We start from the raw sequence: 15,400 nt of genomic DNA, 5'->3' as shown, positions 1-15,400 counted from the left end.
AGAGGGAAGAGTCTTTACATGCAAACACTTGTAGACACTGTGCTTATATCAGAAGACAGATCTGTGGTTAATATGGAATCCAGTCGCCCCCTGCTGGTATAAACAAACAATAAACTTGCTATTCAGAAGTGTCAGTGTATGCCCTGAATATTTAACATAGACTTTGTGTGCTGTGCTGTGTCTCCTTCATTTGAAAAGGAAGGGAAGTGTTTAAACATGTTTAGGGGAAAACTGTGTCTGGTATAAAGACCTCATTAAAAGGGGACATCACTTATCTGAGATGCTGATTTTTTAACATCATAGCTGCGTTGAGCCCCCTTTTCATTGGTAGATAAATGATACTTCAGAGTAACATTTGTGCAGCATTCTCCTGCAGAACAGAAAGATGTTGCCATGGTGTCAGCAATTGCTGATAATAATAATAAACAACTGACAATTAACCAGTGATTTTGCTACAGCACTACCACAGACCTAATGTACAGCTGGGTTTAAAATGACAGCATCCTCAGTGGGCTGCCTTTAATAACATCGCAGGCTAACCACTACAGAGGCAGGCAAAGACGTCATGCTGTCAGCGTGGGAACACAGGGATGGCCATGCCAGAAACTGCTGAGCAGGAAGGATACTTTTCCCAATTTGAGGACTCGAGGCAGAAAAAGGAGGAGTGGACAGCATCATCAATTGGAGCAGGAGAAGGAATGTATGATGCATTAACTGTAGGGAAACACCCTGAGTACTGTGGCGTTTAGAATACACAAAACCACCAAGTTACACATTTCTGTTGCCCTCTCAATTTGTGGCTTCCTTTGGTAACACGGTCCACTGCTTTCCTTACAGATAGATGAGGTAGTATATAAATGAAATGTAAAACTGCTGGCCGCCGAGATAATTGGGACAGACTCTACCCAAACCCTCACCAGGCTCAGATGCTCTCACATGTTACTGCAACAGAAAACAGAAGAGGGCACTCGAAGAAAGAAATGTCTTCAACGGCTGTCAATCACTCAAACTCTGGCATTGTTCCTATAAATAAACGACCAGAATGAGAGAACATTTTGTTTTGCGAGATGCAGCTAAAATTCTTGAGTTGGGATGTGATCTCCTCAATGACAAATTGAGCGATCAAAAATAGGCTGTGAATAAACAAAGTCATTCTTTCCTGCTCTGGTGAAGTCATGCTAACAGACAATATTTACATCCCAGTAGTGGAAGGGCTCATTCATCCCACTGCCTCTGGCCAGGTTCTTGTGGATGGGAGGCACTATGTTTACCAAACTCTCTGAGTGTCAATTGACTCTACACACACTTTAAACAATCTCTCTGGCTCTCCTTGAGAATAGGAAACAGACTGTTAAACTGGCATCTCCTTGCATCAGCAGCAATACTGTAGGTATGTGTGTGCATGTGCTGGAGGGCAGGGGGGCACAGTAACCTGGCTTTGTTTTGCCATGTATTGGTTGGGCTCAGCAGGTGCTCTAATTACCAGTTCTATGTGCCCCCTCTACCCCCAAAAAGGGATTGGCCTCCAAGCCGCCGTCTACTTTGATGTGGCCCAGATCCACCACACATGTGGGACATGAGCTCACTTAACGAACGCAGACCCTCTGCAAATGAACAGCCGCAGCGTGGTACTGCAATTTGATATTGGTATTTTCAGTAGGTGGTAAGACAGAGAGGGAAAGTAGGAGGAGGAGAAGCGAGTGGGAGATGGGGAAGGAGAGAGAAAGAACTAAAAAAAAAAAAACAAAGTTGGCATTTAAACCTTTTCCTCTCCTTTTTTTATGAAGCTGCTAGTTCTAACCAGTCGGATGTTTTATCTTGGCCCACAGTGTGCCCGGACGGCTTTTACGGTCTTGACTGTGGCCACATGTGCGAGTGCAGGAACGGTGCCCGCTGCCACCACATCACAGGAGCCTGCCTATGCACCGCCGGCTGGGCAGGACCACACTGCATTCTGGGTAATGGAAGCCACATCATTAAAACGGGGTGTGAGGGAGGCCCTCACTGCATCCCATCACGACATTCTATCCTTAAGCACAACTATGATGTGTTGGTGAACAATTATCTTCTATAATTGACATTGCCAATTACTTTTTTAGGGATGGGTAAGGGTGGAGAAAGGAGGGAGGACAAGAGTGCCCTTTGACATACATGGTTTAATTGAGGTCTATTCTGGATAAATGCACCCACGTGTTTACAGCGATTAGGAGAGGGAGAACATAACTCGAGGGACTCTTTAGTAGCTAACCAATCAGTGTTCTCATGCTAAAGTTTCTTGAGGATTTCATGCCGTTGTTTTAATGAATCCAGTGAAATGCCCACTAAAGTTCTTAGTCTGTCATTCTGCAGGCTTATTCAAGACTCTTTCCTCTTGCCACAGCCATTTTGTGGTCCTAACTACCAGAGCCAGAGTCAGCAGAAAGCCACTAGCATGACTTAATTATGCATCTCTGTCATTAGCGCATTTCCCTCTTTCTTAGACTCCAAATGTCATCTTGGACTTTGATCACTGAGGCGACGTTTACAAGATATGGGCTGAAAACTGTAATGTCTCAAAATGTCCTTTAGCCCTCTAGTCTCATACATGTGATGCAAATATAGCTGCAGTTGCATTTTAAGTTAATTCTGTATGTTTTTTGTGTGTGTGTGTATTTTATGTTATCATGTGTGTGTTTGCCTACATGTGTGTGTGTGTGTGTGTGTGTGTGGTTTACATTGGTAGGATGCCCAGAGGGTCATTTTGGGGAGCAGTGCAGTCAGACCTGTGAGTGTCAGAACGGAGCCAGGTGTGACCACGTCACCGGGCGCTGCAGCTGTGCGGCTGGGTGGACCGGAGTCAGCTGCCAACTGCGTGAGTAGCTCATCACTCAGCATGACAAACCATGTCAAATGTTTTCCTGCTATTTTCTTAAAAGACAGTACCAGTGAGTTTGCATGCTTTACCTCATTTACTGCTAATTACTCATTCTTAACATCAGGCCGCTGTGTTTTGGAAATTTGGATGTATTCTGTCTGCCATTGCAGGCATCCAGTGGTTTTCATTCACTTTTGTGCAATATGAAAATCAGTAGGCAGATTCTTAAAACTTGTTTGACTTGTGTTTTCCATCTCAGTGAGTTTTTGACAAACATTATGGACATTAAAACTTGCTCAAGTTGTGTGAACTGTAACATCAAGTTGGTGTTACAGTTCACACAACTTGAGCAAGTTTTAAAGAGTCTCATAGTTTTATATTGTGCAGAAATGAATGGATAACAATGGCTGCCTGGAACTGGAGCCATGGTTTGTTAACACTTTGATGGTCCTTTAAAGGCACTATTCAAATCATCATTTCAGAAGTTGAAATTCCAAAAACACACACCTAAGGAGTCAATATATTAATGATAATTGCAGATACAAGCTTACTTACATTTATTTCTTAGTGAAAAGCTTAAATATTTATAAGTACATGTGAAGTAGACAGTGTGTGTGGGCTGCTCCCTCCCATTTCAGCTGTCTTGTATGGACATGACCTTTGGGTACTGAGATAGAGATATGGACACATAGTACACACTGTTGGATTGGTTCCTGTAATCAATGAGTCACATTAATACATAACCTTAGTATTAGATTAACCTTTTGTATACTTGTCTACATTATTTCTTAATCTAAAAACCCATTCATGTCATTAATTATAAACTACACTGTATTGTGTTATGTGTGCGTGGGTTCAGCGTGTCCTCCAGGACAATACGGGGAACACTGTTTTGGCCAATGCTTGTGTCAAAACGGGGGCTTTTGTGATAGCATCACTGGCCAGTGCTCCTGCCCTCCCGGCTGGACTGGAGATGCCTGTGAGTTAGGTGAGTCCTACAGTGTTACTTTGTAAGGAAACAAAGGAAGACACATGTGATGATTAAACTTCCTTTTCTTGATTCAACATTTTGTCCACCTGTCCCTGTCACAATTCAATATCTGAGTAAAATGAAACTAGATGAATAATTAATCAAACATAACTTTCATCTGAGGTTTTCCTTTCCCTCTTTCCTAGAGTGTGAGGAAGGACGTTATGGAGAAAACTGCACAAAGGCCTGCAGCTGTACGAGTGGAGGGAGATGTGACAGAGTGACTGGAAGATGTGTGTGTCTGCCTGGTTGGATAGGAGAGCTCTGCCATTCAGGTGACATCCTAAACTTCAAATCAGCACTGCTGCATTACAGCATATCCGTATTATTGAGCTTTTTTTTTGTTTGTTTTTGATTAGTATAGTACACACAATATCAACTGTTTTTCACATGTGCTATTCAGATATGTAAATGTGTAACCAACTGCTAACTGCTGATGTGTCTTAAAGAACATGAGAGAAGAGATTGTAGCTTTCTCTCAGGTTGCATCTGTACTGCATTTGCGAACATTTCTGTATAACAGCAGCAAAATAAAGCGAAGGTTTACTTTCTCCTGGCATCATAAAATGTCCTTTGTCAAAACAGTTTGTGCAATTAGCCTTGGGAAAATAAGCACTAAAGAAGTGAACATTTAAATTGTTTTGTTCTCACATCTAATGGTGTGCGCTGAACTCGAATGCATTTGTGTTTCGTCTGAAGCTTGTTCTAAAGGATTCTTTGGCGAGGGCTGTGAACAGAGGTGTGACTGTGTCCACAGTATGAGTTGCCACCATGCGACGGGCCGCTGCGAGTGTGAGCCAGGCTGGAGAGGAGCCAGGTGTGACAAACGTGAGTGTGTATAGGATGGAGGCAATTGTAACGGAACGAACCTGACAGTAGAGGAGCTTTGAACACATGTGGGTAAAGTGACTATGTGTGTGCTTGCGTGTGTATGTCGACTCCCAGCCTGCCTTCCAGGGTCCTACGGTGCTTCTTGTGCCCAAGGCTGTCAGTGCCAGGCCGGGGTCTCCTGTCACCATGAGACGGGGAGTTGCGGGTGCCCAGCTGGACTCACAGGGCCTGGCTGCGAGAAACGTAAGAACCTATCTCAAAGGAAAGGAAATAAAACTTTACTGCACAAATATATTTGTATTTTGTAGCATTTTTATTTGCTCATTTGCATAAGGCAAACTAAATACTCTGGGAATATTGTATTTCACAAATGACCCTTATGCATAGCTGTAATTAAGTGAGCCTTGGCACATGGCTTATATCACTGTCATGCATTTAAAACCATTTGGCTCACATATGTGCTTTGTTGATAGAAGCACTGTCACCCTGAAACACACCACTCCCATCAGGAAGGAAAAGCATCATGGGAGTGCAGTGATCACCAAGAATCATTCTGTTAATACTGATTAAACTTTCTTCCCCTCCCCGTCCTCCTGGGAAAGATTACCATTTATTCCATTCCAGGAAATGCACTCTACACCGGCACTAAACCCTCACTGTCACAGGACTTTATGCTAATGTTTCATTATTTAGACCATATCCTTCAGGACTGTATACGAGCAGCTTTTGCCTTTACCCCACCACCCCCACCCCACCTCAGTTCCCTTCCTCTCCTCACACACTCCCCAGACATCTGATAAATGTTACACACCAGTTGCCAAGTAAAACAGAAGGCATTGTTTTTGTCTCCTCGGCGGCGGATAAGGGCCTTTGGAAGGCAGACATGCATAATGACAACGCCGTAATTGCCTCTTTAGTCTGGACTCCTTTCTTATCTGTCCCCCACGCTGCCTGCTGCTGCCTGACTGAGGAGCTGAGTGCTGCGGTCTCTCCCGAAAACATGTTCGGATCACAGATTCATCTTGCTCGCTATGACTGATTGTCTGTGGACTCCATTCATTATTGTGATGAGGGTATATGTACGTATGCAGAGCGGGTGTGTGAAAGAATGTCCCTCTGCATTCATCCTGCTTCGGGCACCAGGGAAAGTTGTTGGGAGTTGTTTTGGTTATGTTGCCAGTCAATACTGAATGTACCAGTATGTTCTGAGAAAGGAAAGGGAAATGGCAGATGTCTTTGTTCCCGCAAACTACTGAATGTGTGCATGTTTAAGGGCCTATCTGTTGTAGTAATTTAATCATTGTATTCATTTTTAATTGGCTGTGCAATGTAATGATTTAACATCATGTTGGAGCATTTCTGAGCATTCATTCATGAAGAGACAATATCTGAAAGCTGTAAATACATTTATGAAGTTTGCTTCTTTTTCATTTTACCAGTATAGCATCTGTATCCAAAAGCACTGCACATTGCCTGCATTGGTTTACATTTTAACACCTGATAACTAACTTGGGTAATTTCCTATAGTAACTGAATTATCTTCTCTATATAAATAAAATTTAAATGAAGGATTAATAGGGTCAACTAAATCCAATATTTTGCCTATAGCTCAAAAATCTTGCTTTTGATATCCAGCCATTTTATTTACCTAAGTGTTTGTATTATTAACAACATTTTCCACAAGTGCTTCAAAAATTACACTTGCATTTCACTTGATATTTAGAAGGATCTTTCCCCCTTATCAGTTAAGCTTAAATGTCAACTGCTGATTTGCATCACCACTCACCTACATGATTTTACACAGAAAGACAATTTTATATTTGTTATCTATAGTTTTTACATCAGAAACATTTATATCACCAACATAACATTTACACTTTGAAAGAAGACAATGTGATGAAGTGCCCTGAAGTGTGCCCTTTCAGTGGAGAAAATGTGATGTAGTGGCATATAAGTTAACCCTAAATGCTAGAAGATGTGTTGGTCTCTACGAGCCTCTAAATGGTTAAATACTTAATACTTCCTTGTGTTTTTTTTCAGAGGTGTAGTAGTCATACCTTAAATCTGAGTCACATAATCAAACTGTTTTAATCTTAACCAGGGTTTGAACTGTTATACCATAAATGCATCCTGACTTTCTGCGTGCTGGTGTCCCACCACTGTTTACAAGCTGTGGAAACAAGTTTAATAATTTGACAAATTCATGATTCAAAATCATTAATTTGCATATAGGTCATTTTTGACCCACATATAGGAAGAGTGTAGGTTCCAATGACCTATGCATCCAGGGGTTAATTTTCCATGCAAATCATATGACCACTTCTTTCTAGATTTGACAAATACTCCCACTGTTATGTATATGTGACATTTTTCTGGATGTGTCATCTTAGCCTGTCCTGCTGGCATGTTCGGCCAGAACTGCACCCAGCTGTGCCAATGTTCAGGAGACCAAGAGCAATGCCATCCTGTGACGGGGAAATGTAGCTGTTTACCTGGTTACTACGGGGCACACTGTAAGCTACGTAAGTATACTATTGATTTTCTACTTTCAGTGTGGACCAATACGAGGCATGTGTTAATAAGCCTTAAGTTAAAAAAGGAGTTGGGTGGAATGAATGTGGAAGCAGGGTATATTTTTCCTTCTAACCTGTCTGCTGTCTCCTAAAGTAATATAAAATCTCAATCAAATAACGCAACCTTTACTTCTTGTCGCCATGGTTTGTCTCCAGGATGTCGTGCAGGTACTTTTGGGCCGAACTGCAAGTCCAGATGCAGCTGCATCAATGGTGGTCGCTGTGACTTCAGGACTGGAGCTTGCTATTGTCCTCCTGGCTTCATTGGAGCTGACTGCAGCTCAAGTAAGTCAAGAAACCTTGCACCTGTTTGTAATCCAGAATGAAAAAGAATCTTGTCTTTCTGCACCCTTTTATTGTCATTATTTGAAGTCAGTGTTATAGAGATGTTTGTCATTTCAGCCTCCATGTTGTATTGGAAAATTCTGGTCTACCACTATGAGCCAACCCACGAGGCCTATGAAATGCAGAAATTTTTCATCATAACTTTTTGATTTGTGAATGAAGACTGTTTTTTTTCTGCAGGTTGTCCGAGTAGGTACTATGGGAAGGACTGTGCTAAGCTGTGCTCCTGTGGGCAAGGAGGGCAGTGCCACCCAGCAACTGGGAAGTGTATATGTACCCCTGGTTGGATGGGACAGTCCTGTCAACAAGGTAACGCTAAACTCATGTCTTTGATTGTTTGTTTTGATTAATAGTATTTTTGTTTTATTTTTTACTTTTGAACTCATTTGCAAATATCTTTCTTTAGTAATTATCACCACTGCACATCTTGACTCCTGTAAATATTTTGTGTCTATACCACACTAAAATTGATCATAATAAAATTATTCACACTGGCATAACATTAAACTTTCAAAATGTTTAAGGGCGTAATAAACAACAAAGACTGGTGTGTCATAGCTCTCCAGCATGAGCTAATTAAATAAAATGCAGTTTGGTTGGTATATTGGTTTAAGACTACCGTACAGTAAAAAGGATGCATATTGACGCTTTTAAATTTCAGTCAAGAAGAAATTACTATATACTAAATTACAAGAGCTAATTCATTGTTTAACTTTGAACACAGATATCAAACAAGGTTTGGATTGAGCCTGTTATCTTTTATCTTTCTCTTGAGTATACAAAGAATCACCACTGAGGCTGAAATGCATCAGTGGCAACCACTGGCCCTAATGAGTTCCTCAGAAATAGCAAGACTAACTGGAAAGTGAGAAACAACCACTAAAATGAGGGTGCATTTTCCAACATTTTTCACTGTATATTTAAGTAACAAATTCTCCATTTCCTCAGTGTGAGGCCTCTGATGTTAACAGGGCTGTTTTCCCGGGAAACAGAGGCATAGTTGGGTTTTCTTAATCTCTCCCTTTATCAGCAATTCAGCTGAATTGTGAGCGGGGATTTCCATCTCAGCTTGCGCCAAATGTTCTCTTCTTTAGCATCCTGCATGTACTTGGACATACCACCTCTTAAGTTCCTCTTGTTGAATGTTTACAGAAACCTATAAGTAGCTCGTTCTCTGTGTTCCGTGTCGCTGGATTTGGCAAGGAAGCAAATAAATAAACAGGGAAATCAAAGACGGCTCGCTTATTGTTTTCCCAATCTAAATTACCCAGAGAAACATGATTATTCTTTTATATCAGTGCCAAATTAGACTACTTTGCCATCTCTTTAATGAACTGTTGCTTAAATAAACATGTATGTGGTCGGTGCAATCTTGTATATGTGTGTGTGTATGTGAAAGAGACAGATAGACAGAGCACATGCTGTTCACTACTTGTTGTCTGTGTTACACCCCTTGGTGTTATTGCTGAGTAGAACAGACGGGCCTGCAGTGCTCGTCTTGTCCTGATATTCACTGAATGTTTCTCCAGCTTGTCCTAGGGGGCGCTACGGCCTGCAGTGCAGAAACACATGCAGCTGTCAGAATGGGGGACTGTGTGACCCTGTTCAAGGGTCTTGCAAGTGTGGAGTGGGCTGGACTGGACCCCACTGTGACACAGGTATCTCTTTACTGGCAGTAGACAAAACAGAAAATAATCAGAACCAAACAAAATGGTTTTCTGTTCATGGGAAATCGAAAACAACAACAACAACAGATAACAAAACTGGTTGAGAAAACTCTTCTAAACATTGGAGTAGTTTACTTCTCACTATCAGATGATCCACTTATATTCCTACAGTTGGTCTTCTGTTTTATGTTATTGCTGACTTTTATAGCTAAAAAATGGTTATAATAGGTAATCAGCCAGAGATGCTCATGTTTCTTATCTAGTCCAGTCAAGTCTCGAGTCTCTAAGCGAGAGTCAAAGTAAGTCAAGTCTATCTATAAGGAATTCTGTAACCTGTGGCCCAATCACGTAGCCTAATGTTCAATACATCTACCACTAATGACAGCTGAAAAACTACTGTAAGTCAACACATCCTCCAGACTCTTAAACCAGTGTAACGTTATAACTAAATAAAATTGTAACGTTACATGAGCAACAATAAACCTGTAATCTGTTTGACGAAAATAATTACGTTAACGTTACGACCCATAGGTCGTAGCTAAAGCCAGAAGCAAGCTAATGTTAGATGGCCAATGCTGAGCTAAACATGTTGACTAACCTCAGGTTACTAACTATTTTCCATTCAGCACTTCTTTTTTTGGGTCTTGTTTTATGAAGTTTTAAAGCCAAAGCTTATGATGAACACAGCACCTGCCGGTGTGGTCAACATGTTTGTTGTCCTCTCTCACGTGTGGCCGTGCTCAGCAGATACGTAGGTAGGTTATAGGTCACGCAGGGAGGGGATTAACAGCAATCTCACGAGTCCCGCACCTCAAGTCCGATTCAAGTCTGAAGTCATTGTGTGCACGATCACAGTTTGTTTAAAATGTTTTAATTGAGAATGTACAACTGTGTTTGTGTGTGTGTTTGTGTGTGTGTGTGTGTGTGTGTGTGCAGGCTGCTCACAGGGAAAATATGGGCTTGACTGTGCACAAGACTGTTCATGCCTCAACAATGGGACCTGTGACCGCTTTACTGGCACCTGCAGCTGTACTGCTGGATACTATGGCCACTCCTGTCAACACAGTATGCAAACTCCTACTTATAATACAAAATGAAACTTGATGATAAGGTTACCAGTGGCCTCACTGACACCTCTGTTAAAGCTCTCCTGGTGAAATAGATCTGTGTGACAGTCATGTGTGATGCAACATGACCGTTTTCCACCATAACCTAAGTTCAGTGTCTCGTGTCTCTCTTAGGATGCCCATCTGGGTTCTTTGGAGTAAACTGTGCCCACACATGTGACTGCAAAGTGGGGCAGACATGTGACCATGTGACAGGCCAATGTGTGTGTCCACCAGGCTACTATGGCCCACAATGCCAAAGATGTGAGTGTATATGGCTATCTAAAGATTAATTGTTAAGTTAAGTCGATAACAGTACATGTTAAAATAAACAGTGGGCTGCCAGAAGGGCAAGGTGGGTCAAAAAATACTGAATGTAAAATAAAAATACAAATGTAAAGTTACAGTCCCTTTAAAAGAGAGAAGATATCTCTTCTTTCAAGTACTGTATATTTTTTTGAGATAGTTACAGGTAAGCAAGTCACAAGCTTCTGCACATTATTAAACAGCCGCCAGATACGAGCATACATGAATAAGAGATAAAAAAAGAGTTGTGTGGTATGGAGTTGTTCTAGCATGCAGACAGACAGGCTAGTAGGTAGGTGGGCTGAAGAGCAAGCTGGTTATTTGATGGGAGACAGGTGTTTCCCGACTGCTTAATGCATTCCTGTTACATCCTCGTGCCCTCCTGCCTGCTTGCAGGGCTCTTAGCCGCAGTGTGAGCGCCTAAATGGCCACTTCACTCCCAGCAGGAGATATGACTGAGCATCGCAGAGCAGCTCTAAGGCTCTATCTGTGTGTGTGTGTGAGAGAGAGAGAGAGAAATGTGGAGGCACATTATCTTATCAGTAAAGGCACTTCTGTCTTCTTAACTATTTACAGTGCACTTGTGTATTTATTTTTATGCCTTAATTATGGTGTGCACAGTCACATGCGTGTGGTCCTGCATTTTAACATGTAGGAGACCTAAAAGTGATTATGCGTTTCTCATCTTCACATTCCAAAGGTCTATACCGTATTTAACTTTCTGGGACATTGTCCTGTTTATTAACTCTGGATTACAGAAAGGTTCATGTTAGATAATGCTACATGCCTATATGCACATAAATGCACAGTATGTCATTTTCTGCTGCTAGGGGTATCTCACATCAAAACAATAACTTAATATGTAGTTTGATGAAGTCGTAAAGTAACATGGGATCTTGGGAGTTGTTGTCTTCACCACCATTGCCTTTGTTACAGTCAGCTTCTCCAGAGTTTTTTAACGGGAGCCAAATTATCTGCAGAGAGATAAAATGGACCAGGTGAATAAAACCTGTAAAAACACTGAATGAGGCAGTTTAACATTAAAAATCAGTGTTTCTCTGACGCAGCCAGCCATAACTGCTGCTAACATTTGGTGAGCTTGTTTCTCTGATAACTTCTGATAAGATCTAGACATCCGATGACTAACATCCTTCATCTGGTTTAATTATATAGTAAAAAAGATATGAAAAATGTATCCAAAACATAATTGCTAAATGCTGATGCGAGTGCATGCGGGATATGACACCTCCGACAGGCGACAAAATGAAACACACCATTATCTTGATTAAAATTACAGATTTATTTGGGTTTGAAAATTGTTGGAAACATTTGGGATAATGTAAGTACACAACTCAAGAAAAAAAAAGTAATTTTAAACATTTAATGCAACAAAAGTTACATTTAATATCTTTGACATTTTCTAAATGTAAATTTTGATACTTTGTACATGCACAGGTAGATTTTAGTGCAACCCCTACCTTTCCCAATCTAAAAGTAAGTTCACCAATGAGCCAAGTGTAGTATTTAGGAATGTGGGTTGTGTAATTAATGAAGACAATGAAAGTGCACGCAATATATGTGTGTCTATGTTTGTTTGTAGGGTGTGAAGCTGGCAGGTTTGGATTGCGCTGTGGACTGTCATGTGACTGTGTTGGTGGGGTCCCGTGTGACCCATCGACTGGTCGGTGCCTCTGTCCCCCAGGAAGGACAGGACAGAGATGTGAAAAAGGTAGACGTCACCTTGAGGAACCTGTTAACATGACTAAAATAAATCTAAAATAGATGTAAAAATTTTATTAGCATACATAAGAAAACACCCACTCTTTCCAGGTGTGTCTGTCATGCAGAAACTCTTTCCTTTAAAAAAACTCTTGAGCGTCTTCTGCTTTCCGCTCTATCTCAGACTGTGGTGGAGACCGTTTTGGTCCTGACTGCTCCCTGCCGTGCCAGTGTTCCCACAGGACCCGCTGTGATGGGCTGAGTGGGCAATGTCTGTGCCCACTCACCTGGTTGGGCCCCACCTGTAGTGAAGGTAAACCTAAGCTCCCATTGCCACACACACAAACACACACACACAGCTGGGGTTGTCAAGCTAAAGCAAAACGGACACATACACACCCCCACACACACACGGGCTGTAAAGCTGAACCAGCTTTAGTGAAATACTGTGTCATGAAGTGCGAGAGGCTGAGCCCCATCACTCTGTGTGTCACCCTGTCTCCCTCAATAGCTACTCCTGTCTCCTGACAGTTATTTTAATCTGCACCCAGCATGGAGCCAGGCTTGAGGCTGTCTTCGTTTTACCTCCTCAAAGCCAAGCACGCGGGAGGCTACGTACCAGTTACTTCTCCTCCAAAAACCCCAGCACATTTGCTTTTGATTTTCAAATAGTGCTGATGTATTCTTGCTTTTTTTCTCTTCTCTCTTTTCAGCAGTGCTACACCAAAGCCCAGGACCGTTGAACTTTTCTGTGTCCCAAAGAAAGAGAAGAGCAGGCAGCAAAACCACATAACCCAAGCAGAGGTGCAAACTCCTGACTGGGCGTTCAAACATGGGGCTTGGCTCTGTGAAGCATTACTCAGATCATCTTAAAGGTGATGTTAGTAATGCTATGTTTTTGTTAAACTGGTACTCAGCTGTCAGAAACTGGCACTCCATCACTGAGTCTGGAGCTCGCGATAATCATCCAGTGGACCTGGCATGTGAGGGGGCCTCAAAAGACTAAAACCTATCCCAGGGTTACACAGACACGAATACCGGCATCACATTTGTGACTGTTGCTGATTGAAAGGGGTTAATTTGCTTTCCAGTTTGACATTTAATGAGTTGTTAAGGGTTCAGTTTCTTTCTTTGGGGCATTTGAGCAAGACACGTGACTAAATCTGACACTTTCTTGTCACTAGAGAGCCTTTACAGCCACTACCGACATTTATTTTTTCTACGTGTGTCCACAAAAAAACCTAATGGTTTGCATAAAAGAATGCCATGCATATTTCTGGTGAAAATTAAATGGCTCTAAAACAGATTTAGAAATATATGGGTGACTTATTTTCTTATTCTAAAAACTAAAACACCATGAGAGCTACAAAAATATGGTCCAGTAGAAGAGCTGTGAATGTTTCATAATAAAAGTACACTGCTTTACGTTCGATATGGTTTTTCTAATGTTTAGCTTCAGTTAAATTACATAAAATTACATCAGAAATCCAGAATCTATGAACCAAAATGCTCTATTTCAAAAGTATATTTGCTAGACACAAGATGTCTCCTGCTGGAGGTTTTAGGTTTCCACACTATACTTGTGTATGTCGCATATTGGATTGCAGTTGGCTTCCAAATTACTTGTGATTTCACGAAATCCTGCTCGTACGTGCACGTCTTAAACTGAGATTTAAGGTGAGCAGTGGATGAATGTGGACACAGCCTTCTAAAGTCAAACTCTGAACACTCTTGTCATCTGTCTGCACAGTGAAGGTCAAACATCCAAGATGCAAAACACACTTTTAGGGTGAAGGTTAGACTTTAATATAAAGAATCAAACTCAATCTAGTTGGTGAATTTTTTCTTTTTTTTGCAAAACATATTTTCAGTTTTGTAGCTGCATACAAATATCGGAGGTTTAAAATGCATATTTTTTGTCTTAATCTAAATCCAGCACATATGATCCTCATCATTATGTGGTTCTCTTCCATCATAGTGGCCCACAAAACACAGAAATGGCTTCCTGTCTATGTAGAGAGGTAATATTATTACTTACATATTTGTTATGTGTTGTCTCAGATCATTAGATCACAGAGTATTCTAAACAGATTTTTTTTTTAGACTCTTTCACAAGAATGGACTTATGCTTACCTTAACTTATTTTATTGCCCATACACCTACCTTTATAAATGTATGTGACGATATTGTTTGTCCATAAGTTATTTTAACATGGCTCATGGAATCTGAATATAACATAAACAGGCTTCATTCACCAGAATTACAAACACTCTCCATCTATTGGCATTGACCATGGGTTTTCTTATCGCAGTGCGGTATGCTGGTCGCAATACTGCAGGCAAAACATGCATGCATTGCAGATCTGTGCTTATTGAGTCAGCAGCAAATACAGTATTTGGGAATCCAATAGAAAATGATTGAAATTGACCATAATTCTTTTTTTTCTGCAGTAACATTACCGGTACACATTTCCAGAGTCGTACAATATTAGAAGACTACATGTCCCAGATCACTACTGCTATCATTTACCATACTGTATTTGTATTATATCTCAGGTCAGTGCCAGTTATATCAGTCGTAACCTACTGTGCTCATTTACTGGCATACTTATGTCAGTGGTGCTACATCGGTACATTTTGTTTGTATGAAACATCTTCCATTGTCTTTTTTTATTTTACCACTGTGTCTTTATCATCTGTGGTTGTGTTTTGATTAAAACAAAGAATAAAAGAGCAACAAACCAAATAAATAATAACAACAAATTTTTGGACACTTCCATACATTTTTGAATTACGTGCTTTGAATGCAGTGTTGCATGGTATTGATTTCTGTGGTCCTTGAGTGGGGTGGGAGGGTGCAGTAAGGTATGGAGGCAGAAAAAGGGGGGAGAAAAGTTCCAGCTGTCATAGAGAGCTATGGGATTCTGTGTGTGTGGATATGTCAGTGTGTGTTTTTGTGCTGGGCTGCTA

The 15,400-nt window shown here is 41.1% G+C and overlaps 1 protein-coding gene across 3 annotated transcripts in view; it reads left to right on the top strand.

The window, feature by feature from the left end:
- Positions 1–15,187, top strand: part of megf6 (multiple EGF like domains 6) — a 58,173-nt gene extending 42,986 nt beyond the window's left edge. For 2 of the 3 annotated variants that reach the window (XM_038693902.1, XM_038693904.1), the window contains 15 exons: positions 1,830–1,958; positions 2,723–2,851; positions 3,714–3,842; positions 4,031–4,159; positions 4,584–4,712; positions 4,830–4,958; positions 7,106–7,237; positions 7,445–7,573; positions 7,814–7,942; positions 9,163–9,291; positions 10,237–10,365; positions 10,542–10,670; positions 12,313–12,441; positions 12,616–12,744; positions 13,145–15,187. In XM_038693902.1, the coding sequence (XP_038549830.1) occupies positions 1,830–1,958; positions 2,723–2,851; positions 3,714–3,842; positions 4,031–4,159; positions 4,584–4,712; positions 4,830–4,958; positions 7,106–7,237; positions 7,445–7,573; positions 7,814–7,942; positions 9,163–9,291; positions 10,237–10,365; positions 10,542–10,670; positions 12,313–12,441; positions 12,616–12,744; positions 13,145–13,224 (1,889 nt within the window). In that variant the 3' untranslated portion in view covers positions 13,225–15,187. The remainder of the gene's footprint in view (positions 1–1,829; positions 1,959–2,722; positions 2,852–3,713; positions 3,843–4,030; positions 4,160–4,583; positions 4,713–4,829; positions 4,959–7,105; positions 7,238–7,444; positions 7,574–7,813; positions 7,943–9,162; positions 9,292–10,236; positions 10,366–10,541; positions 10,671–12,312; positions 12,442–12,615; positions 12,745–13,144) is intronic. The other variant, XM_038693903.1, reaches the window with a different exon arrangement.
- Positions 15,188–15,400: the final 213 nt, after the last annotated feature.

The sequence above is a fragment of the Micropterus salmoides genome, unplaced genomic scaffold (genome assembly GCF_014851395.1).
Source record: "Micropterus salmoides isolate LMB-PRFRI ecotype aquatic unplaced genomic scaffold, ASM1485139v1 Ms_hic_scaffold_3, whole genome shotgun sequence".
Lineage (NCBI taxonomy): Eukaryota > Metazoa > Chordata > Actinopteri > Centrarchiformes > Centrarchidae > Micropterus > Micropterus salmoides.
Note: the sequence above shows the minus strand (reverse complement) of the source record. Positions and strands in the feature narration are given on the sequence as shown.